General features: G+C 43.2%; 1 protein-coding gene across 2 annotated transcripts; it reads left to right on the plus strand.

Annotated features, from left to right (window-relative positions):
* Positions 1 to 937: 937 nt before the first annotated feature.
* Rwdd1 (RWD domain containing 1) lies at positions 938 to 21,596 on the plus strand. 2 transcript variants are annotated; one of them, XM_036169387.1, is made up of 7 exons: positions 938 to 1,189; positions 9,064 to 9,129; positions 13,370 to 13,500; positions 15,703 to 15,846; positions 17,018 to 17,150; positions 17,611 to 17,673; positions 19,962 to 21,461. In XM_036169387.1, exons 1-7 carry the CDS (start codon positions 1,117 to 1,119, stop codon positions 20,078 to 20,080), a joined length of 729 nt encoding a protein of 242 aa, XP_036025280.1. In that variant the 5' UTR covers positions 938 to 1,116; the 3' UTR covers positions 20,081 to 21,461. The 2 variants fall into 2 exon arrangements, with proteins under 2 accessions (XP_036025280.1, XP_036025281.1); XM_036169388.1 differs by lacking the exon at positions 938 to 1,189 and adding an exon at positions 1,661 to 1,711 and having other exon boundaries at positions 19,962 to 21,596.
* The last annotated feature ends 2,993 nt before the right edge of the window (positions 21,597 to 24,589 follow it).

Consider the following 24,589-nt stretch of genomic DNA (forward strand, 5'->3'; position numbering starts at 1 on the left):
ACAAGAAAGTGAGCTTTAATACACAAGAAAGGCAAAGAAATTATGAGGGAATATTTTTAGTATGTTGGGTTATTTTCCCTGAGGCACATTTCCCCACATTTTGTTTAAGCTAACAGGTGCTCTTTTAATATAAACAAATATTAACCCAACTAACTGTTGAGTAGTTATTTCACAAAAACGTATGTAAACTGTTTTCCTAGTTTTTTGCTGCTACGGTTACTGACATTTTGATTGTTGTCATGAACTTGAAGCTGACCAGTCTATTAGCAGAAGTGGAACTAGATCAAACATTGGGTACTTTTCTCGGCATTTCACCGCAATTTTTAGAATGTCAAAACCGTGACTAAAACCCGCACCCTCATCTGTTCGCTGAAACACAACTGCAGACATCTTGAGGCCAATTTCCCGCCTCGTTTATTTTGTAGCTTTAACGTGAAGCCCAAGATCTGCTGAACCCGGGGCTCGACGTCCAGCCTCCGGTTCGACCCGGGATCTCCTGCTTCCCCAGCAACCCGGGCAGACCCCGGACGCGCCCCGCGGCTCCCCAGACCTCCCAGCTCGGCTTACAAGAGTCCGCCCTGATCTAGTCCTCCAGTGACCCCAGAATCCGGCCAGCAGCGAACCCCAAGCGGCTCAGGCCCAGGACCTGGGCTGGGAACCCGGAAAGGCGGAAGCCGGCGGACCTCCAAGCCCCGCCCTCGGTGACGCCCCCGCGCCCTACGCGAGACCCAGACTTTCAGGCCAGACTCATCGAGCGCAGAATGAAGATGCCGCTCCGCCCGGCCTCTCCTTTCGAAGCCCGCACAGCCCAGCCGCAGGCCCTGGCCGGCCTTCCCGAACGCCCGACGGGCTGCCGTCACGCTCCAGCCAATCCCGAGCGGCCGTGGGCAGGCAACCAATCAGCGGCCCGCACTCCAGGCGCGACGAGTCGAACTCCGACACGGGCATCGGGAAGCCCCCCCCTCCCCCTGCAGGCCGGGTCCAGGCGTGGGTCCAGGCCTTTTCCCCCTACCCGGACTCTGCGCGTGCGCCCGCCCGGCAGCCGGCGGCCGCGGTGTCCGCTGCAGCCTGCCGCCAGGGTGTCGCGCCGATGCACGGGCAGCAGCGCGGGCCACGATGACAGATTACGGCGAGGAGCAACGCAACGAGTTGGAGGCTCTGGAGTCCATCTATCCTGACTCCTTCACAGGTGACTTTGGCCGCCGCCCGCGCTGGGGCGGAGGCCGGGGCCGCGCGGCCCTCCCTGCCGCCCCTCTGCCCAGGCTCCCCAGTCTGTTTCCAGCACCCTGCCGGCTCCCTTCTCCACTGCCCTGAAATCTGAAGGTCCGGGTGGCCCGGCGGAGCCCCTGGAATCGATCCCGAGCGCTTTGGTTTCACGTAACCGCAGCCACCCGAGAATCACTGAAGCACGAGGAAAGAAACTCTCGGAGTGCGATGAGTTTCGCCTGCGCCGCGGAGTGTCTTTTTTTTTTTTTTCCTTCCCCTCTCTCCCGGTTTTACCCTCTTATGAAGTAGCAGCTGTTTTTCCTGCAGTGGTGGTTGACATGCTGAGTTTTGAGAGCAGAGCACTCGGGCTTGTCTATTTTATTTAAGTATAAGAATGATGGGGCATTCTGCAGAATGCCTGGCGTACGATGTGGCTGCCGAGGATCTTAGGTGTTAAGATTGCACGGTGTCTTAGACTTCGTCGAGGTTCTGGAGGCTCAGGAAGGCAAGTGGCTTGTGCTCTGGGTCCTCCTGCCAGAGGTCCCCAGTTCTTATTTGTTCTTTCACCCTGCAGACTTAGGTTTGGGATCCAGCTTCAGCTGAGGTGAAGGAAGAGCAGATTTGGACTAAAGGAAGAAGCGTGAGAAATTAATTTATTAGGAGAATTCTTCCGCGTGAGCCTATGTTTTCTTGGATAGCCTGTCTATGGTTTTTCAAGATTGGAGAGCAGTCGAGGTGAAGCCAGTTTGAATGAGTAGGCTCCAGTTTGGTGGGATTTACATCCCACAGCCCTTCCTCCAAATGTTGCCAATATCACCGATTGTCTGGATTAAGAGCCTAAGGGGTATTGCTTTAACTCCTGAACTCCAAACCCACCTTCTCATTGTTTAGTCCCCCCCCCCCCCTTGGCTTCACCTTTTGATCAACCGCTTGCAACGGTAGCAAATTTTGTTCTGCTTTGCCAACAGGCAGATGTCTCTCAGCTACCCCTGTGTAGCTCCTGTGGTGTTCATGTTCTCTCACCAGCAATACAGCTGTGCTGAGGATGTTAAGGGGATGAGTGAAGAGGGGTTTGAGAGTGTCGTTACCTGGGTGAGTGTGTATGGAGTCTGGCTCCCTTCTCTATCCTTGCTTATATGTCGATGTCAAACTAAAATAGGGTCAGTTGTCAGATCGTCTTAATCACGATGTTTAGACCTTTCTAGTACTTTCAAAATATAATAGGTACGAACTTTTTGTAGGCAGAAGCAAAAATGCATGCATGTGGTATATAATATTCTTGTCTTTGATGTAAAGGTACCCTTTGCTAAATACTGTTCATATGTGTCTTACAAGGTCATATACTGTAAGTCCTAAAGCAGTATTGTGTCAAACTTTACTAGGTCCCAATAACTGTAGTATTTGAAATTCTTGTCAGACGCATAAGTGCCTGAGGAGCCCGAGCCAGGGTAACAGATGACAATTTGTGACTATTGTGATGTATTCAACGCTTCCATAGTTACCAGTTGATCCTGCTTGTAATTCCTGTTTAGCATCCGTACACATTTTGCAATAAATAAAACATCTTGATTTATACCTGTTAGGGATTTTTGGATTGCTTTTGATCATTATGAAACCTTTTAGGGAAACGGTAGGACTTTGAAATAAAATATTTCTGTGCTTGATCTTGGAAATTGTGAGGATTTCTAAGGTTTGTTTTGTGGTGTGTTGGATTTATGTTTCCATACTTATATTTAGGTTTAAGAAAGTTACCCTATGTCAGTTTGCCAAGAACACTAGTTTGCAGATTTCTCACCTCGTTTTGAATCACATTTAGTACTGGATTTGGCAAATGCTCCATCTGGTGAAGGAATTGGATCTCACCCTGCCTCACCCTACCCTCTCTGTAATGGATATTTGTGAACTAGGAGAGAAGCATTTGTTAGGAACACCTGACCTTGTGTGATATCAGAAAGGCAACTTCTGGCCCACAGACCTCGCTGAAACTTAGAATCTGGGGATGTTATATTTGCGATGACCTTTTGGTCCAGTGTTGCCTTTGTTGTGAACCATCACCACGCTACAGTTTCTTCCTTGTGCCTGTTCTGTAGCTTGGCTGCACTTTAACCCACCCTCCTAACAAGTAGCTTTGCAAAGTATAAATACTCTCTAGATACCATTCTCCATCAGTTGGTGCTTTGCTTGACAGGGATCTGCTAAGCTAGTAGAAGTTAGTTATTTCCGTTTCTGTATTAGAATATATGATAGTGGGGGAGGTTTGGAAGTCAGTGGTTGACCTTCAGCTAACCAAAACCAAGTTCCCTTAATTCTGTTTGCTTTACCAAGAGAGGACATAATCCTCTATATCTTCTGTTGTTCTCCTTTGATAGAACTCATTAGCACTCAGTAGTTGCGGTGGTATTATAAAGGAAGAGTAGAGAGTGTATGTGAAAGCAGACTTTTTGAGAAATACTTTCTGAAAGATTAGGTACCCCCTAAAAAGAGAACCTATTTTAATAGGAGCTTCTGGGTTTTTTCTTTTTCTTTTTTTTTTTTTTCCGTGTGTGTGTGTGTGTGTGTGTGTGTGTGTGTAAAACCAAGGTTGTTTGTATATTGCCTGTTGGCATAGCTTTTAGACATCATCTCCATTATGTTTTAAACAAAATCCTCAATTCCATCTATTTCATGTTCTCTGTATCACCTAGCATCTCCTCTGTTTATTCATTAATTCCTTCCACTATGCCCAGAAACCCACTGCTTTTCTCAAAAGTACTTTGATCTTGGGCTAGAGAGATGCTCAGGGGTTAAGAACACTTCTGCAGTGTCTAGGAACCCATATCAGATGCCCCACACCTGCCTGTAACTCCAACTCTTGGGATCCAATATCCCTTCTTGTCTCTGCAGGTTTCTTCACACCTGGGACACACTCACGCACACTACACACCACACACATGTGTACACCATATACTCATAAGTACACACAAGCACACACACACACAGCAATAAACTTCAAAAGTATTGTGTTCTTTTCACAGTGGTAGAAGTCTGGTACCTGTGGCTTATCCTAACCCACAGCTGTGCATTAGAACAAGCAGTGCATTAGAATGGGATTGCTCCATCAGCAGAACTCAAGAACCCACCAGGTGTGGTACATGCATATAATCCAAGCACTTGGAAGCCTGAATCAGGAGGATTGGAAATTTCAGGCCAGCCTGGGTTTCATGGCGAAATCTCATGTTAAACAAAACAGAATTTAAGGATTGTTAGTTTTTGCAAATACAATTGAGTAATTTTTCCATCCCCACATTGGCACTATCCCTTGATTCCCTTCATTTTATTTAATTTAATTTATTTTTATTATTTATTTATTGTAGATTCAGCTGTGACAGACAATAGGTTTTAGAAGTAAAAGTTTATTTTCATTGTACATAAAAGTCTTATGGCGGCACCCATTCAGGAAAGTTCCTTCCGGAAGGGGCTTCTAGACTTGTCATCCCTAAGGTGGTCTCACCATCTTGGTCAAGTCGGTAGCAGCAGCAGCATAGATAAAGGGTTGAGGGTGGGTTAGGGTGGGGAGCTAGCAGTTTTTTAAGGAAATTTCCTGGTAGCTGTCAGAAGGCATATCTGCCTTCATTTTTATAGTAGGAACTTACCTCATCACATAGAAGAGGTTTCTGGCATTTCTCTTTCTTAGCCCCCCCCCCCCCCCCAAAGTGGCAGCTTGGTGTGGTGTCTTTTGCAAGCCTGGATTTCTTCAAGTGTTTGATGGGAAGTAATATAAATGTAAATACTTTGTAACAGTTCAGTAAGCATAAGATATTCCTTATTAGAAACAGACCACTTAAGTTTCTGCTCCTTCAGGTAACGGGGCCTCATCCTCCTCTTTCTGCATTAGCTAATGATTTTGATTTCTTGCTGCATGTGGACATGAGCACACCTTAGAACTGCCAGGTAGATTCCTGCCTCTGTGACCTTTGTGGTCCTGGGTTTTTTGTTTTTTGGTTTTTTTTTGTTCCCAGCCCTTACTCTTGTGGTTTTTCATGGTTGGAATTTTTCTTCCTTTGCTCCGCCTTTCCTCCCTAGTCTGTTCTCGGAGGTTAGCTGTTCTGTGTCATTCTTGCTAGCTTCTCTGTGTCCCTCCGGCATCTTCATTTACTAAGTATTTGGTAGTCACACATTAAAGAACCCAGTCTTCTAGGGCAGTAGGGAAGGAGAGTTTTGGACAACTGAGATCTGAGTAGTTAAGTGGAACTGGGGAAACAGTCTTTCCCAGGGATGTGATGTACAGAAGCGGGACTCTGCCTTGACACATGTAGCTGGCTTTCTTTTTGGCCACCACCAGCTCCCAAATCATGACGTGGAGACTTAGGGAGACTTATGATTAGTTATGAACGCTTGGCCTTAGTTTGCGCGTGCCCCACTAGCTCTTACAGCTTGGGTTAACCTGTTTCTCAGCATCTACATTGCCCCAGGGCTTTTTACCAATCATTCTGCCTGCCCTGCTCATGTCTGGATGTCCCCAGGCCTCTTTCTCCCTCGTTCTCTCTCTCTCTCTCTCTCTCTCTCTCTCTCTCTCTCTCTCTCTCCTAGATTCCTCCTCTGACTTCTTCTCTCTGCCAGCCCCCTCACTCCTCTACTGACTAACTATTGGCCATTCAGCTTTTTATTAGATCAATCGGGTGCCTTAGGCAGGCAAGGCAACACTTCTTTACATCGTTAAACAAATGCAGCATAAACATATGTAACACACCTTTGCCTAGTTAAACATTCCGCAGCAGACACACTGTGCTGAATACCAGGGATGGCATTGCTAGAGCGTGAGGTCAGAAGTGGGAAATAAGGAGATGAGAGGGCACTGACAGGTGAGCAGGAACCAGATGAGCCCAGCCGGGTTAGATCTGATCTGTCAGTAGGTCCTCCGTGCACAAACTGTACAGTGCACACTCTAGAGACTCCTGTCAAACCCGGTGTTTTCACCAGGACGAGGGTTTCTAGTGTTTGGACTCTGTAGCCCCCTCTCTCCTAACGCTCTGAGGACAGATAGAGAGCTGCTTTTAGTTTTTGTTGTCTGCCCCCTCCCTACCTTTGTCAGGGCTTTGCATAGCTCAGGCTAGCCCCCAGTGCCCTCTGTAGCTGAGGACATCTTTGCATTCCTGACTGTCCTCCCTCCACCTCCTAAGTGCTGGACTTGCTGGCAGGTGCCACCAGACTGTCCTGAGAACTGCTTATAAAGGCGGGTAATGTGATAAAACCTCCATGCTAGGAAGCGGGGGTGGGATGGGGTGGGAGAACGGGGCTGTCCTGCACCCTGACTCCTGCCCTGTGATTTGTGTAATGCTTCTTTATGGTTTGTTACTGTCTTCTGTGGCTGCTGCTTTTACTCTCCAGCAGTTTGGTTTTTTTCTCTCACTTTTTTCTCCAAATTGTTGGCCTTTGTCTTTGACCGTGTTCTCTCATGCTCTCATTATCTAATTCTAATGATCTCCTTGGTCTGATAGCTTCAGCTATTACTGGAAGATGCAAATTGAGCTGAGGCCTTGTTTGGTTCTCCTGTTGGCTGGTTTTTGATTGCCAGCCCCTCACTCCAGGTCCCCCTCTATTCAAACATATCCTGTCCGATTCCTTCTGCACTCCTGCTAGGTTTAGTGGCACCATATTCGCAGCTGCCAGCTCCAGCTGTCATCACAATTTCCTGCTGTTCCCATGGCTCCCATCCCAGTTCAGAACCTCATTAGCCTTGCCTGATTGATTGTACAAGTTGCCTAGTTTTGTCTGCCTCCTCTCCTGTGTACTCCCGCTCGATGTTCTGTCCTGAGCAGCGACAGGACAGAAACTGTTACTGTCTGGGCTTGCACCATGAAATGTCCTTGCACTACACCACTTAACGTTTGTCCATCCTGCGGGAAACAGTTCTCTAAACGTTCCTCAGCTTCCCAGCCATTGTGATCTGCCACCCTCACACACATCCTCCTCCTTCCCCTTTGCTTACTAACATGCCATTCATGGCCTTCAGCCTTATTCAAATAATAGTGTGAAATTTATCAGCTGGAAATGTTCTTGTCCTTTTAACACGGAGCCCTGTGTGATTCATATAGTACTACCACTTACAACTGCAGGACCGCATGTAGGTAATTGATGTGAGCGCTCTGCAGTTCAGTGTCCTCATCTGTGGCCTTGAGGTGATGATGGATGTTTCTGAGATGCATGTCGGATATTTGAACATGATTAACATAAGAACTTATGTATCATGGTTTAATTGGCATCTTTTTTAGTGGTATATAAGGCAAATTATTTTGTATTTAATAGCTTAAATTAGGTGGACTGTATTAGGAGTATAAACCCATGATCTTGGTATGGGTTTAAAGGGTTTTTGTTAAACTGCAGGGCACAGCACAAGTACATTGTGGTGCTCAGTCAGCACGGCTGTGTTTGCTAGGCTAATAGCCTCCTGGAGTCCTTGTTGGTTGGTATGTCATTTATTTCTGTGTCACAGTATTTACATTTTGTGATATGTTAATGCTAAGGAAGAATAATGAAACATACGTCATGTATTGTAATAAACATTTAAAATCGGTAATGACAACCTATTTGGGAGCTTTTAAGAAGCTTCCAATGCCTTTTCAGCAAGGGGTGTATTGTCTGGGACTGTGATGGACAGTTTGAGTCCAGGGAGAGTGCTTCATCTTTGGGGCATCATTGTGGGGTTTTTTTTGTTTGCTTATTTTTGTTTGTTTGTGTGTTTGTTTTTTCAAGACAGGGTTTCTCTGTGTAACTTTGCGCCTTTCCTGGAACTCTCTCTGTAGCCCAGGCTGACCTCGAACTCACAGAGATCTGCCTGCCTCTGCCTCCCCAGTGCTGGGATTAAAGGCGTGCACCACCACCACAGTCCAGCTCATCATTGTGTTTTAAACCCGAGTTACAGTGAGGGTCTCCATCCTAAAAACATTACTGGTAACACGTGTCTGTGGTGGTTTCAGAAGGTGCCTGGGCAGTATGAAGGCACGCAGTCTCCACAGCGGCTTCTTGAGTGTCCTGAGCTCTTCCAGAGCCCTGACAAAGCTGCTGCCAGCCTTGAGGCCATGCTTCCCAGGGGCGGAGCAAAGCTTACTCTGTGGCCACCCCTGCAGCTAGAGGCTTCCTGGTTACTTCTCACTTGGCTTTTAGTGTTTCCTTTGTTACCTTTTCCATTTCGTCCATTAAGTCAGTATTTGCTCACTTTCCAGACTCCACTGGGCACTGGTTTGTGCTTCCTCAAGCATTTTGTAATACTCTTGTATGAGAGTAGATGATGGACAGATGTTGTTGGACATGCTCTAAAGTGGGCTCTGAAGCTTCCTTGTCTATGTAAATGTTGACTTACATGTCTGGCTTCACAAGTTTTAAGTAATTTGATGTTTAGATTATTATCTAACTTCTTTTCTAATTGTGTGAAAAATGGTAAAGGCCCAGACTTTTGGAAAGATTATATTTGACTTCACTTAAACATATATTAAAAAAAAAACAAGATAATATAATAATCCATCATAACATGAATATATCAGTGGGTGTGGCTGGTGAAAAAAATGCCAAAGTTTTTGTTTACCATTCTGTTTGGGATTTTTTGGAATGCATTTCATATGCTGGTAGATTTAGGAATAAAATATAAATGACCTAATATTTAATTGATTAGAGAGTTGTTTAACTAAAGGTACTTCTTTGCAGATTAAGATTCCTCTCTTTTGAAATGGTGGCTTTCTCAATTCAGTGTTCTGTTAGTCTGTATTGGTTGAAATGAAAGCACAGGTGAGGTATGAATTTCTAGTGCTGAGCACCAGTAAATCACTGGGAGTGTCTGCTGTAGGAAGCATCCTAATAACTGCTGTGTATATTTTCTTGCAGTATTATCAGAAAATCCGCCCAGCTTCACCATTACTGTGACGTCAGAGGCTGGAGAAAATGACGAAAGTAAGCACACTGAAATTCCTCTGATTTTTCTAGGCTTCTTAGGACTTTTGCTCCTTCTGCAGCCATTGTGCAGGGCATCGCAGGTGTGGAGGTGCAGAGGCGCTGCTACTGTTGTGTTTGACATCTCTGTTTACTGTGGAGGTGTGACTCCTGGGGACAGAGGCAGTCCAGGCTCTGTAGACCGGCCAGTATGCTGGGTGTTTAAAAATGAAGAATTTAGGTTAATAGTACAGCAGATGAAGAGAAGGTGGAGATTTTTGTTCAAAGCATTTGTCAAGTGACTACAACTTTTCAAATGCTGCTATTTTCTTTGGAAGTGTAGATTATTTATTGAGCATTTGCTGTTATAAACAGGAGGGATGTACACCTATCTGCTTATGGTTGTCTCCCTACCCCTCAATAAAATAGCTTTAAAACTAGTAAGCTAAATAAGTTAAAGTTAGTGAGAATATGAAGGTTATCTATTTTTGGTCTAAGTCAGTTAATCATTTTAAAAGTTACATGTAAGTTGACAGTCTCAAGAATGTTTTTCTCAGGTGGTAACACATTCTGTCAGGAGGAATCAGTCAGTTTTAGTGGTATCACTTAAAGACTATTATGTTATGGAAAATGAGCTTCACATTGACATATTTTGCAATCTCAATGAAAAAACTTTTAAAGTTACTTCTTCTGTACTTTTATAGGTAAGTTTCTACAGTGTTAGTATATTAAAATTCCAAATAAATCTTGCTCTCACTCTGCCCCCACAGCTCTTCAGCATCAGTTGGCTATGTGAAACCAGTATGTTATGTATGTATGCAGAGTGGCATGGCAGCACTCATTGAGACAGAATTAATTTTCTTATTAAACTTTCTGGAGATCATTCCCATATTCTGAACAGTACCTTCGCTGGGAGCTAACAACACTCCTGTAATAGTAGTTGTGAACAGTTCATCCTTAATTGAAGAAATGCTTTTTAACTGTGTTTAAAGCAGAACCCAGGGCGTGCTGGTTTTGTTCCTATACTTCATTTCACTTTATTATTTTTTAATTTTTTTCCAAGACAGGGTTTTTTTTATGTAACAACGCTGGCTGTCCTGGAACTCACTCTGTAGACCAGGCTGGCCTCGAACTCACAGAGATCCTCCTGCCTCTGCCTCTGCCTCCTGAGTGCTGGGCCTGTACTTCATCTTAATGAACCCATTAGTAAAAGAGTAGACAGGAAATTGATGCATAGTTTCTAGACATGGAGTTATAAATAATTACTTAAAAACTAGTCACTAGTACTTAAGGCAAATTAAAATGAAGATATTTCATCTTATCCAGTAGATTTTCAGTGTTGGCGAATAGAGAAATATGCTGTTTTGAGTTTAGATTAGTACAGGAGATGCTGTTAGGTCATGGAGCAGGGGATGTAAAAATTTACCCTTGTTAGATTGTGGAGCAAGGGGTGTAGAAACTTACATGTGTAAGATCATGGAGCAGTGACTGAAGAATTAACCTTGTTAGATCATGGAACAAGGGATATAAGAAAATAACCCTCTGTGCATTTCTACTTATGGGATATTATTGTAAGGAAAGGAAATGATACATGGGTTGTTATAATAATCATAATAATCATACTGGTTCTGTCTTAACCAGTAAATGGTGACATACTTCAGGAAGTTTCCTTATTTTTAATATTGAAGCAGTTGGAATGATGTACCTGTTAGGTTTGAGATTGTAGGCATGTCTTTATATATTTTGTTTCTTCAATCTTAATTCCCTTTTTTGGGTTTTTATGTTTTTAAGATTTATTTTTATTTTATATGCATGCGTGTTTCCCTTCTTATATGTAAGTGTACATGCTTGCTTCCTGTAGAGGTTAGAAGAAGGGACCAGATCTCCTGGAACTAGAGTTATAAATGGTTGTGAACCACCATGTGGGTGCTGGGAACTGAACCTGGGTCCTCTGGAAGAGCAGACAGTGCTCATAACTGCTGAGCCATCTCTCCAGCCCCTGGTGTGTGTGTGTGTGTGTGTGTGTGTGTGTGTGTGTGTGTGTGTGTGTGTGTGTGTGTGTGTGTGTGTATGTATGTATGTAGAACAGAGAGAGAGAGAGATTATTTGCTTGCCATGTGTGGAGGTCAGAAGACAATCTTAGATGTCAGTCTTTGCTTTGCCTGCCCGCAAGCTTTGGGGGCTTGTCCTGTGTCTACCTGCCGTCTTGTCACTGGAATTCCATGTGTGCTATATTTCACCCTGCTTTTATGAGGGTTCTGGGGACTCGAATTTAGATTGTCTCACTTGTATGGCAAGTGCTTTACCCACGGACTCTCTCTCCAGCCTTTCACTATTTGAATTAGTAAATAGTTGTAGACATGCTATAGTGTTTTGATTTGGTAAATTTGCATATAGTGAAATGATTCAATCATATGCATAGTATCATGGCTATCATTACTTTTCTGTAATGAGTACCTGGTGCTTATAGTAGAAGCATTAAGTTTTTTGTTTTTTTGTTTCTTTTGCTTTTTGTTGTTTTTTTTTCAAAGCTTATGCTTTTTACTAGATATAGTAATACATGCTTATAGTCCCATCATTTAGGAGACTGAGGCAAGGCAATTTTCAATTCAAGGTCAGCCTGAGCTATGCAGTGAAACTATAACACACACAGTAGCAACAAAAATACCTACTTAAAAACAAACAAAAAATTTAACTACTTAAAGTAGTTATGTGCATTTTAATGTATCTGCAAGACAAAATTCATAGCAGTTGTTTACACTGTGTCTTTAAAAAATATGAACATGAAAACAATAAATTCTAGAACTCCAGAGAGTAGAGGTAGATACTAATATGCCGACGGTGGTGAATTTTTTGTGTTAAATTTACTTTTTGTGATAGTAATGTCTTGGCGGTTACTGGTTTTCGTTTGTTGTTATTGGCTGAGGGCTGTAGCACAGTGTTAAGAATTTACCTAGTACACACGAAACCTTGCATCTAGGTCCAATGGGATCTCCCTGTATAACCCAGGGCGGCCTTGCACACTCAGCCCTGTGCCTGTGCCTGCCTCTCAAGTGCTTTTTTATTTTACAGTACTGCAATTGAATGAAGGCCTTGAACACACAGGCAAGCACTCTGCCTGTGTTCCCAGCTTTGGTTCATTAGTGCTTTTAAAAATGCATCTAATTTGATTAATGTTAAAAAAAATTCCCAGCGGCTGTTCTGGAGTTCATGATCCGCATAGGTCAGCATCCTGAGTGCTCAGCTTATAGAGTTGCACCACCACAAGAGGCCCGTACAAATACTTACTGAAATTTAACAGGAAAATTAAAACAGTATCAGTCGTGTAGGCTTTGGCCTTCTAATTGAGAGCAACGTGGATTTGAATTAGTGGGTTATGGGGCTGATCAGTGGGGAAAGGTACTTGTAACCTGAGTTTGATTCTCAGAACCTACGTGGTGGGGAAATCAACATCTGTAGTTCTCTGATCTCCGCATGAGCTTTATGGCATGCCCCCTCTTACAAAGCAAAGAAATATATTTGTTAATTACTAGGTTTTAGTAATAAAAATGTGAATAACAGAAATGATAAACTCTAAATAAAAGATCATAGATTGAATTACAAAGGGTTATCATTTTTGACTGCCTTCATACTGCGCTGCAGCATTTATCTTGCATTAGTGTGCTCATAAGAATTGTACTTTTAAATGGCATAAAGTTAAGACGATTAGTGTAGATGAGTCTAGTTGAAAAATTCCCAGCTAACCTCTCAAAGTGCCCAGTATAAAAATGTGTCACTAGCCACCCAGTTAGCAGCATCCTGCTGTCATTGCGCGTATTTGAATATGAATCAGTCTACCGCCAAGTCCTCTGCAGTCAGGAACTTCCCCTAGTAAAGTCTGAATGAGAGACTAGTTTGAGTTCCAGGACAGCCAAGCCGACACAGAGAAACCCTGTCTCAAAAACAAAACAAAACAAAACATGTGCTAATATTATTTTTACTTAAGTTTTTGTTTGCCAGGATTTTTTTACAAAATGATCTTGTCTGTCCTCTGAAATGCAGTATAGTTAAATGCCACTAGGTGGTAAATATGTTTTGTGGGCAGGAAGGGATTTCTGCCTTTCCTTGATCTGTTTCACTCATTTCTTTGAGGTTGTTGTTTAAATTAGTAATTCTATTGTACTACTTTTTACTGATTTTTATAAATTATTGACAGTAGAAACACTGATTACTTTTATATACTTTTAATGTATTTCCATTAAACTTTTATCTTGTGCCTTAGCTGTCCAGACTACTCTCAAGTTTACATATAGTGAAAAATACCCTGATGAAGCTCCCCTTTATGAAATATTCTCCCAGGAAAATCTAGAAGATAATGATGTCTCCGACATTTTAAAATTACTGGCATTGCAGGTAAGGTAATAATTTTGCTTTATAGTAGCATATTTTATTGGCCTTAGTATTAAATGTTGGCTAGAAAATGTTTGTAAATGTATGTAAATAGTACATTGACCAATCAGAATTCATGATATACAACCACAAAGCATCTTTATGAAAGACAAAATTTTTATTCTTTGAGAAGTTCATGCATGTATATAATGCTACCCCAGACCCTCTCTTACCAAAACCCTCCAACCTTCACATCCCGTTCTTCATTTTTCCTTGTTTTAAAGATTTATTTTTAATTATGTGTATGTATGTGTGTCCCTGTGCGTGGAGTGCAGGTGCCTGCAGAGGTGTTGGGTCCCCCTGGAGCTAGAGTTAGAGGCAGTTGTGACTGTCTGATGTAGGGGTGTCGAACTACACTCTGGTCTTCTGGAAGAGGAGTTTGCTTTTAACCTCACTGAACCAACTCTCTAGCCCTTCCTTCAAAGAATTCACAAAGACCAGTTAGTGTTATCTGTTCACCTGGCTAGGGGCTGTTCACCGGAGTATGGGCAACCCACCATTGGCCATACCCCGAAGAAAAATGACTCTTTCTCCTAGAAGTTATCAGCTCCTCAGCTGAGGGTGGGGCCTTGTGTCCTCTACCTTCAATGTTGGGATTTTGACAGGTTTGATCTAGTACAGATTTTGTGTATGTCTCTACAGCTGTCATGAGTTCGTGAGCTCAATGGCATGGCATGTTCAGAAGACACAGAACACCTCTCTATCCTCTGGCTCTTACTCTTTCCACAACTTTTTCCATGATGGTCCCTGAACTTTGATAGAATGGGCTGATATACATGTGCCATTTAGAGATGAGGAGTCAGCAGTCACTTATTTTCAGCACTTTGGGCAGTTATGATTCTCTCCAAGATTGGGAACAGCATTAGTCTATAAGTACAAACATAAATACTTAGAAGACTGTTTAACTTTAGCTGAGTAGGTTCTCCATTAGGATCTGTGACCTCCCTAGTCATGGGCTTTAGACCAGGTTTACAGCACTACACTGTATATATGTATTTGCACTGTGTGTATACCTGTGCCTATGAAAACCAGCAGTGGGTAGTGGACCCTCTGGAGCTGGAGTTACAGAGAAATATTTAAATTAAATGATATCATAGATCAAATAGACTTAAAGGATATCTCTATAACATTCTATCCAAACACTGAAGAATATACGTTTTCTTAGCATCCTGTGGAACTGTCTCTAAAACAGATCATTCATTTGCACATAGATCAAGTCTCAAAATACACCAGAAAACTGAAATAATTCCAGCAAGAGAAACTCTAGAGCACACACAAATGCATAGAGATTAAACAATATACTATTGAGTGATTAATAGGCCCTTGAAGAAATTGAGGGAAATACAAACATTCCTAGAGACAAATGAAAATTAAAACACCTACCAGACCCTATAGAATATGAGAACAGTCCTAAGATGGAAGTTTATAGCTTTATCTACATTAAGAAATAAGCAAGATCTCAAATAATGTAAAAGATACCTCAAAGCTATAGAAACCGAAGAACCCAAACCCCAAATCAGTAGACTGAAAGAAGTCATTACATGTAGGGCCACAATAAATGAAGTGAAAACAAAATACATAGAACCGACAAAACAAGAATTGGATCTTTGCAGAGAACGTGGGTTTGGTTCTTAGCACCCACAAGGCACCCCGCAACTCTTTTTGGGTTTTGAAGTCTTCCACTCTGTGGTGCTGGGATTAGTCTTTGATGTTACATCTAGTAGTAGTTGTTTTTATAAAACTGCATGTACCCATCCGTGTTCTGGACATACATGCCCTCTTGAAATTCTCTTCATCATTAAGAAATGACCCTTTTTTATCTTTCCCACTAGCTTTGGTTTGAAGTCTATATTGTCAGATTTTAGAACAACAATACCTCCTTGTTTCCTGTGACCACGTCTTAGTCATTAAAGACAGGGGCACATGTAGCCCAGGTTGGCCCTGAACTCCCTATGTAGCCAAGGTTTTCTGATCCTTTGTTTCCATCTCACAAGTGCTGGGATTGCACTCAAATTTCAATGTTCGCTTATCCAACTATATGGTATAACTGAGTGAGGAATCATGTTCTAAACACGGGGTTCAGTAATTATACTAGACTTTGGTTCTTTGGGCAGCTTTTATTTCCCGGGGAGTGTGTTTCTCCACACCGCTCTTTGTTTTATGTAGGCTGAGGAAAATCTTGGCATGGTGATGATCTTCACTCTCGTGACGGCCGTTCAGGAAAAGTTAAATGAGATTGTCGATCAGATAAAAACCAGACGAGAGGAAGAAAAGAAACAGAAAGAAAAGGAAGCAGAAGAAGCAGAGAAGGTATACTTGAAAATCTTTTCATTTTCTTCACATCTCTTTGTTGGCTTATTTGATATTTATCTTTTCTTTTTTTCTGATAATTTTAGCAACCTGCTTTTGGAAATCACAATAGTGAAAGTAATAAGTAAATTTTACTAGGAGTGAGATTTTGGTTGGTGACATATTGTGAGTAACAAGTGAGAGACTGATAAAGCTCACTCACTGAGACCAAGAATTGTCAACCACTTGAGCCGCCAGGGTGTAGTATTGAACTATCAAGCCCTGGCACAGGGAGCTCCGACTTATACAGAGACCAACGCCAAGTAAAGTAAGAGTGATGGGTGGCAGTGTTGTAAGCTGATGTGTAGCCCAAACATAATACAACCAAGAACTTTCTCAATGATAAATAATGATGGCGAGTTCAGGAAGTGCATTGCATAGTGTCTTTATTTTTTAATTTTTAGAAGAGGAATATTTTTAAAATTTGACTTCTGCAGAGTAAGCAGAAAGGGAACTGATCCAGGCAGGGATGAGTAGTGTCCTCACCTCCGTGGCTGTGTATATCTAAAGAGAACTGGTCCAGGCAGAGATGAGTAGTGCTCCCCACCTCCGTGGCTGTGTATATCTAAAGAGAACTGATCCAGGCAGGAATGAGTAGTGTCCCCACCTCCGTGGCTGTGTATATCTAAAGAGAACTGATCCAGGCAGGAATGAGTAGTGTCCTCACCTCCGTGGCTGTGTGTATCTAAAGAGAACTGATCCAGGCAGGGATGAGTAGTGTCCTCACCTCCGTGGCTGTGTGTATCTAAAGAGAACTGGTCCAGGCAGGGATGAGTAGTGTCCTCACCTCCGTGGTTGTGTGTATCTAAAGAGAACTGGTCCAGGCAGGAATGAGTAGTGTCCTCACCTCCGTGGCTGTGTATATCTAAAGAGAACTGGTCCAGGCAGGAATGAGTAGTGTCCTCACCTCCGTGGCTGTGTATATCTAAAGAGAACTGGTCCAGGCAGAGATGAGCAGTGTCCTCACCTCCGTGGCTGTGTGTATCTAAAGAGAACTGGTCCAGGCAGGAATGAGTAGTGCTCCCCACCTCCGTGGCTGTGTGTATCTGAAAGACAAACACCCCCCTCCCCCTGCTTTGTTTGTTAAATTGCTGCCTCATTGACAGGGTGCTTGTGTCCTTTATTTTCTAAGAAACTCTTCCATGGCACTCCTGTTACGATTGAGAATTTCTTGAGTTGGAAGGCCAAGTTTGATGCAGAACTCCTGGAAATTAAAAAGAAACGGATGAAAGAAGAAGAACAAGCCGGGAAAAATAAACTTAGTGGTATGGCTGCTTCTCTGGTATAGTCACTCACTCCTTCACCCCGGGGCACCCCATGCCTGTCCCTGACCGCAAAGGTGACCAGGACAGATTGCCGTAGTACACAAGCATCTCTTCACACACAAATCGTAGTAACTGTGTGTGCGGCATCTTTGTTTTCTATTGGTGAGTCTTGATTTGTATTCTGGATCCTGGAATAAGAATATTGAGGATCAAAAGCCTTCAGAGTGAGAGAATCAAACCCATAGTTTTCCAGGCCCGAGGAGCCTAGGTTTTTCATTTTTTCTGTTTTAGTGTGAATACAGGTCTTAACTTCTAAGCTACTGCAAAATTCATAAATTTATTGAAATTCCCCGAAATACAGATGTTCAGATTTGTTTTATTGAGCCCTTACCCTTTGAAGTGATTGCAGGGGATGAAGGGATGCTGTGCCATTTGAATTAAGCATATTTATTTCTTTTAGGGAAACAGTTATTTGAAACAGATCATAATCTTGACACATCTGATATCCAGTTCCTGGAGGACGGTAAGATACTGTTAGACTTCCTCGTGGGTATAACGTGTTGTCTTTTAACCTATGGAGAGGAAATTTATCCTTTCAAACCTGTTAAAAATGGCATTTTGAAGATAAGTTCTAATAGATGATCAATTTATACACTATCTAAATGTTTAAATTGTATAGCGATGTGTGTTTTTTACGTTTTCTGATGACTTAAGTGTTCTCAGGGTGGCGGTTATATATAATACACGAGCCTTTGTCAGCTGGAAAACTGGGACAGCATAGCTCAGGTGACATTTTCCTCAAGTCTGTATGAGACGTTGGAGAACTGAATCCACAATCTGCTCTGGGTTTAGAGGAGCCTCGGGTGTGGAACTCCCAGCATCCCCTGCTGGGCAGCCGGCCCTTCCTCCGGTGTGTGCAGTTGTAGGGACATCTTGTCCTGTGCTCCTCCCTTACCTCCTCTGTTCTTTCTGCATCTCCAGCTGCCCATCCATCCACAGATGCTTACAGGACTGCCCTTCCCGGCTTCCACAGTGCCCAACAGAGGGTAGCAGGGACCACTGCCTGCCTCCCCACTGTTGGCCTGCTTGTGCTTTCAGACTGGCCGCCATGCTTAGTCACGCCTGGTCACAGTCGCACTTTCTTAGGGTTGTAGGTCTCCCTAACCTTCTCTCATGTCTACCCTGTCCTTTGGAGTTGTCTATTTGGCTTCTCAGACGTGCCCTGGTTATCTGCTGGAGAAGGGTAGGCACTGTTGATGGGGCTCACTACTAAACCATTCCTCTAGACCTCACACGGGCACTCACTGGCCCTTACCCTCGCCCTTCCTTTGTGGTGTTAGGAACTGAACCCCCTTCCCTCCTCCCTCCCTTTCATAGTGTCTCACTGTATAGCAGTGACTGGCTTGGAACTTGCTGTGTAGATAAGCCTTGAACTTGGAGAGATCCTCCTGCCTCTGCACTTCAAGTGCTGGAATTATCGGTGTGCTCCACCGTGCTTGGCTTCACTTATTCTTGACTCCTTTCTTCTTCTCTTAGGTCAAGGTAGCTCTTTATCTCTAGATTTCCCAAAGAGACCTGCCGAGTCTGCCTCGGAAATGTCTCCTAGCAATCTCTTCCTCTTATTTGAAGGCTTTATTATTTTTGCCTGAACTTTTATTGTAGCCTTCTAATCATTTCTGTGAACTTCTCTCCTTTTTTAAAAAGATTTATTTTGTGTGTATGAGTGTTTGACTGCATGTATGTGTGTGGCACTGCATGTGTGCTTAGTTGCCATGGAGGCCAGAAGAGGCCAGTCCTGCTGCTGAAACTGGAGTTACACATGGTTGTAAGCCACAATGTGGGTGCTGAGGCTTGAATCTGGGTCCTCTGGAAGAGCAGCCAGTTGCTCTTACCATCTCTCCAGCCTCTGAATCTTTTTCTCCTATTTAATCATAAAACTTTGAAGTTCTTCGCTAGGGGAAAAAGACTCGCCAGTGTCTCTCAGTCTGGCCTTGCCTGTGTCAGTCACCTCCAGGTATTTTCCCTCGAGAATCTTGTCTTCTTCGTAGAAGTATGAAGATCTTACTTTTTCTTCTGCTTTTTCTAGACGTCTAGAATTGCTTCATTCTTGGTGGAGTTAGGTGTTCCCTGAAGACATTTGAGAAGCTTTCCTCCTAAGTCAGTCAGTTGTTCTTTGGCCTGGACTTGGTACATTATAGTTTTAGTTCTGAACTGCTCAAGGCAGGCTATATTCTTCTGGATTGAATGTCAGTAAGCTAGACTCTGAGAGGAAAGGAAGATAACATTTGTACAGATCGGGGAGTGCTGTGTATCGTACTGTATCTTCCTCAGGCCGTCTCAGGGTAGTGATGCTGAGGCAGAGCCTGGCCAGTGCTGCTTATAGGGTTCCACATTAGAACCTTTGCCCTCTGTTGTGTGTAAAGGGAACTAGGCAAGTATACAGGTATCTGACAGAAAGTTAAGAAGTGCAGCAGATATGTGTATCTGCCACCACTAGATGAGATGATCTGGGGGGCTGGGCTCAGTGATGGTCCACTGTGTAGAAGACAGTGAGCCTTGTTTTCTGCTGAAACATGCTACATTGAAGTGTTCTGTGAGCCTTTTTTTAAAATAGCGAGACTTTACACAATGAACATGGAGACTGGAGTTGCTCTAGGGTTGTCAGAGTCTCTGCTGATGAACTTAGGAAAGATTCGCACTAGGAGCCTGGAAATCACCACTCACCCCCCCCCCACACACACACACACATACACACATACACCATGGTTGTGTGTTCTGGAGTGTAAGGGGAGACTGTCTTGCTTTTCACAGCCGGGAACAATGTGGAGGTGGATGAGTCCTTGTTCCAGGAAATGGATGACTTGGAACTGGAGGATGCTGAGGACGATCCTGACTACAATCCTGTGGCCCCAGGAAGCGACTCAGACTAACAGACTGTCCCTGACTCCGGAGAGGCATGACTGCCACAGCATCTGTGGCTATGCTGAGAGGGTTTGGATCTTCCTTTCATTTTTTTCTAAGAAAAAAACATATTTTTCAGGAGAATATTCTTCTGATAGCTTTCAACATTGAACTTAATAAACTGCCCATAAAATTTCAAATATAAAATGTTTACTTCCTCTTATTGATGAACAGTTTGGATATTTAAAATCATTTAGTGATGGAGAGAGCCCTCCCCTTGTAACACGTAGGCTGCTGCTGTACATGTGTGGGTTTACAAATGAAGAATTGGAGTAACTCAGGATTTTTATGTTGGAGTCCATGGCTAGTTTGGGTTCCAAGTGTCTTACAAGAAGACTCCAGTGAATACAACAGTAACAATAATAAGGCACAATAATTTTGAGTCTTAACAAAATTAGGAGCTCAAATATCATGTAGGGAGGAATAAATAGACTTTATTACAATGGTGGCAGTGTTTGAGTCAGAATCGGAGGGTTTTGAGGCATGCACCCCTGGGCCCTTCTCCAGTTAGATCCACAAACTGGGTCCCAATCTGATTTAAAAATAGATGTCTTGTTATAGCAGTTCTAGAGGTGTTCTAACATACATTCCTGATTGAGCACTGAGCTGTTGGGTTGTCCTACCAGGACTAGTGTGTCCCCTGCCAGTTAACTAGTCCAAAGGGTCTATTAGGACTGTTGGTTACTGGAAGAGAAATACATCCAGATACATGTGTATGGGATGTCGTCTTCATATTAAATTGAGATCGTTTGGGGGGGGGGTATCAGGTAGGAGAGCCAGGCTTCCTGGAAGCTGTCCGTTCACTACAGTTTTATAAGGTTGACTTGACCCTAGTGGAAATCATTTGTGCTATTCCAAGTAGCAAAAATATGTCTGTCGTGTACCTACAAATGGAGTATCGATCTCACAGGTATTTTAGGAGTGAGATTTATGAGTAAAATCAAACTATTTATAATAAAACTATCATGGGATTTAATACTTTTTGAGAATATTTTGGTTGGCCCTGATGCCAGCTGGCAGCAATAACTCAGAATTTCTATGCAGAGAGAGCCAAAAGTTTGTGTTATATGAGTAAGAACCTGGAAGAAGCTGTTCCATTAAGGTTAGCAAAGCAACAAAGAATCCTTGCCAAGGTCAGGTCCCTGACCTGGATGTGCCATGGCGTCCCTCTCCCTTCACGTGCTTTACAAGACTGTTCAATATTTTGTTTGGTTCTGAAGTGGGTTTCCACCTTGGTCATTCCGGACTGTAGGGAAAAGCGATTGATAAGAAGACAGCCTGGCTAGTTCTAATGACACTTCAAGATTAGTCACATGAATGTAAATCACAGTTGGATTCATATTCTAGGAATGAGCCCATGATTCCACTTGTGCAGCAGCCTGACCAGTGGCATTGGAAGCAATATGTGACCACTTACATGTGGGAAAACTTCTGTTTGATTTTTCTATTTGTGCCAAGTGATATAACAATATCAGTAGGATAAAAAGGTAAATTCATGACTGGACCCACACAGAAGAGCAATGTCTGACTTATGGGAAGAATGAGAATTCTCTTGAGAGTTCAAATCGGCTTTCTGTTTCCACCCACATCCTTGAAGAAGGCTCCTGAGTCCTCATCCCTTCATGCTCTTTGCCACAAAAATCCTCAGGGGTAAGCTGAGGAAGTGGTGATCTGAGGCAGCACGTAAAGGGTTACTTGAACATTCTCCAGTTGAGGTTAGACTCAAAGACGGGGTCGGTGTCATCTCACTGAAAAGAGGAGCTCATTATACTTCACAAACTGTGTGTCAAGCAGCCAAAGATGAGTTCTAGAAGTAAGGTGACTGTGGGTTGTTACTGTGTGTTACGTTAGCCGTTGCTGCGGCTACAGGCTGCAGATAGAAGGGAGTGAGCTGCCTGGCGTCACTTGAAGTGGTTGTCTTTAACTAACTACTCTGTGTAGAGAGTAAAGCAGGGCAGGAGTATGTGTCAGGATGACCACCACTTACCCTGAGTAACGGGAAGAAGCCGTGCACTGTGGGAAAAGCTTTTCAGAAGCAGCGGCGCATGCAGTGTGTGCACAAGTGGGTGGCATTAGCTTGTCTGCCGCTTAGCCGCTGTTGGAGCAGCGGACACTGACTGCCAAAAAGACAGTGAGTCGTCAGGGTGCTGCCCCCTTGTCAGTTCACTAGTATCAAAAGATGGCCAGAGGGATTGTTCATTTGTGAAGACACACTCATCAAAGGGCATTTTATTTTTATCATCAAAGAAAAATGGCCTATGCTAATTTTCATTTTATATCTAGAACTGACTTTGCATTCTCCAGTGAGAAGAGTGAAGTTACATTCCCTTCTTATCCTTGACCCAACTTTTGGTAATGGCATCGACACTGTAAATGTGCAGTTTTAAAGCACACAGATTTGCTTTCCAATTTTTTACTGGGGACAGACACTTAAAAGATCTGTTCAGTAATCACTGAACTGCTGTGAGCCATTTGTCTTTTGTGGTAGTGTTAATGTTTTTCTAGTCGATGAAGCAAAATAATGCAGGAGTTTACTATTGTGACTAGAACCTTACCCACTCTTAGGCACCACAACAAATGTGTTTAATAATACACTAACTTTTCAGTTGGCGCCCATTACAGGATGCCACCGTGGCACTGTCCATGGTCCTGAACCATCGATGTTAAACTCCATTAAGTTTCCAGGTAATTATTTCAGGAATACTGAACCAAAGGAGAGGTAGGTAGAAAGGAAGTAGAGGGAGTAAGAGGGGCAGACTGAGAATTACTATTGGAAAAGCGTGGCCTTGCAAAAATAGCAAGTTAGGAGAAGTAGTGAGTGCTGTTTCTAAAGGAGTCTGCCAGAACTGGGGAGAGGGGTGTTCTATTGGATACTCCTTTGTGTTACTGTTCTTGATTTTGTCTCCTTGCACAAAGACATAGAGAACATTTGCGTTGGAAATACTTTGTGTGGAACATCAGGCTTTTGAATCATAGACAAAGAATCTTAGAGAAACAAATATGCAGTGGAATTCACTGTAATCAGAACATCTTCGAAATTTTAATTTTTTCTTAAAAAGGTTAGGACTAAGATATGAACAGAAAGCAGAGCTTCAAAACTACTTCATGGTATACCAGTATACTGATACTATCTAGATTTAACAGCAGCAGCATCAGAATCAGTGGTGGGAAAGTAGAAAGTGATCGCTGGGTGGTTTTTGCATTTCAGTTAAAGTCACTTGCTGTTACCAGCTAATTGTATGGAGTTCTCAGTGTAGAGGTGATGACTAACAGCCATGATTGTTCTCTGGCTTCCCCACATGTGCTGTGGCATTCGCATGCCCAATGAACATGCACATCCGAATAATACTGTTGCCTTGCACTCAATACAGTGGCTGCACCTTAAGCAGCTGCTGCCCCAACCAGCTCTTGCAACTCCACAGCTCCCAGCAGCAGTTGGGCCACACCGCGGCTCAGTGGGAGCTCTGTTCCCTCAGGCACCTTCTCTGTCATGGCTGCTAAAGGAAACTATCTAAATCCCAGTCCTTCTGTAGAACTCACAGGTTGAGGTGGAATCTGCTAGCTCAGACAGGCTGAAGAGCAAGTACCTAACCTTCTCTGCTTCTTCGTGTCTCCTGAAAAAAGGGCTGTCCTGCTCAGCCCTCACCAAAGAACCCTCACTACACTTGGCTCCTCCCTACCACTTCCTGTCAGCTAATTGCTGACTCAGCCTCCTGATTCCAGGTTAATTTTTTTAATCAAACAAATGTAACACATCTTTCCATCATGAACAAAGGCAGCAGAAACAATGTAACACACCTTTCCACAGTTAAAATAATACTCTGCAACATAATACACACTATACACATGCGAAGGTTTTTAAAAAGGAACCATAGTTGTCTCATGGTGGAAAATGGTGAGAACTGGATTAATGACCTCTAGAGTTTTTCTGGAAGGGGAAGAGAATGAACAGTTCATTTTTCAAAAAAACCTGAAGCCTATAAAGAAAGCTCAGTGGTTAAGAACTCTTGTTTGCTCTTCCAGAGGACCTGAGTTCAGTTCCCAGTACCCACTTGCAGCAGCTCACCTGTATCCAGCTTCAGGGGGTCTGCCACCCTCGTCCAATCATTGGAGATCCTGATCTCACCCCCACCACACATACTTACAGAATTCAAAAGAAATAAAAGCTGATCAACTGCCCTAAGATGGGTACTTAGCAGTGAAAATTTCCACAGGTCTTTACCTTTAATTACGATAAAGAATTAAGTGTATGCCTTCTCCTTTTTGCCAGCATTGTATCAAAATCCACCCAACCTAGGCAAACCCTGAAAGACTGCCGAGCAGGGGGTGCTGCGCTCCTCCTTCAGCCACACTTGGCACAACTCTTGCCCTTCATCCCTGTCTGTAGCTGCAAAGCCCCAATTCTGAATAACTGAGAAACAGAATGGAGATGTCCTGGGTACCCAACTCATCAACCGTGGCCTCTGTCTCATTGACCT

This window comes from Onychomys torridus, chromosome 19 (genome assembly GCF_903995425.1).
Source record: "Onychomys torridus chromosome 19, mOncTor1.1, whole genome shotgun sequence".
NCBI lineage: Eukaryota > Metazoa > Chordata > Mammalia > Rodentia > Cricetidae > Onychomys > Onychomys torridus.

Excerpts from the sequence above, each read along its gene's own strand:
- Rwdd1 (XM_036169387.1), top strand. The coding sequence starts at position 1,117 with ATGACAGATTACGGCGAGGAGCAACGCAACGAGTTGGAGGCTCTGGAG. Across the intron at positions 1,190-9,063 it reads CTATCCTGACTCCTTCACAG|TATTATCAGAAAATCCGCCC; the intron begins GTGACTTTGGCC and ends ATTTTCTTGCAG. Across the intron at positions 17,151-17,610 it reads CGGGAAAAATAAACTTAGTG|GGAAACAGTTATTTGAAACA; the intron begins GTATGGCTGCTT and ends TATTTCTTTTAG.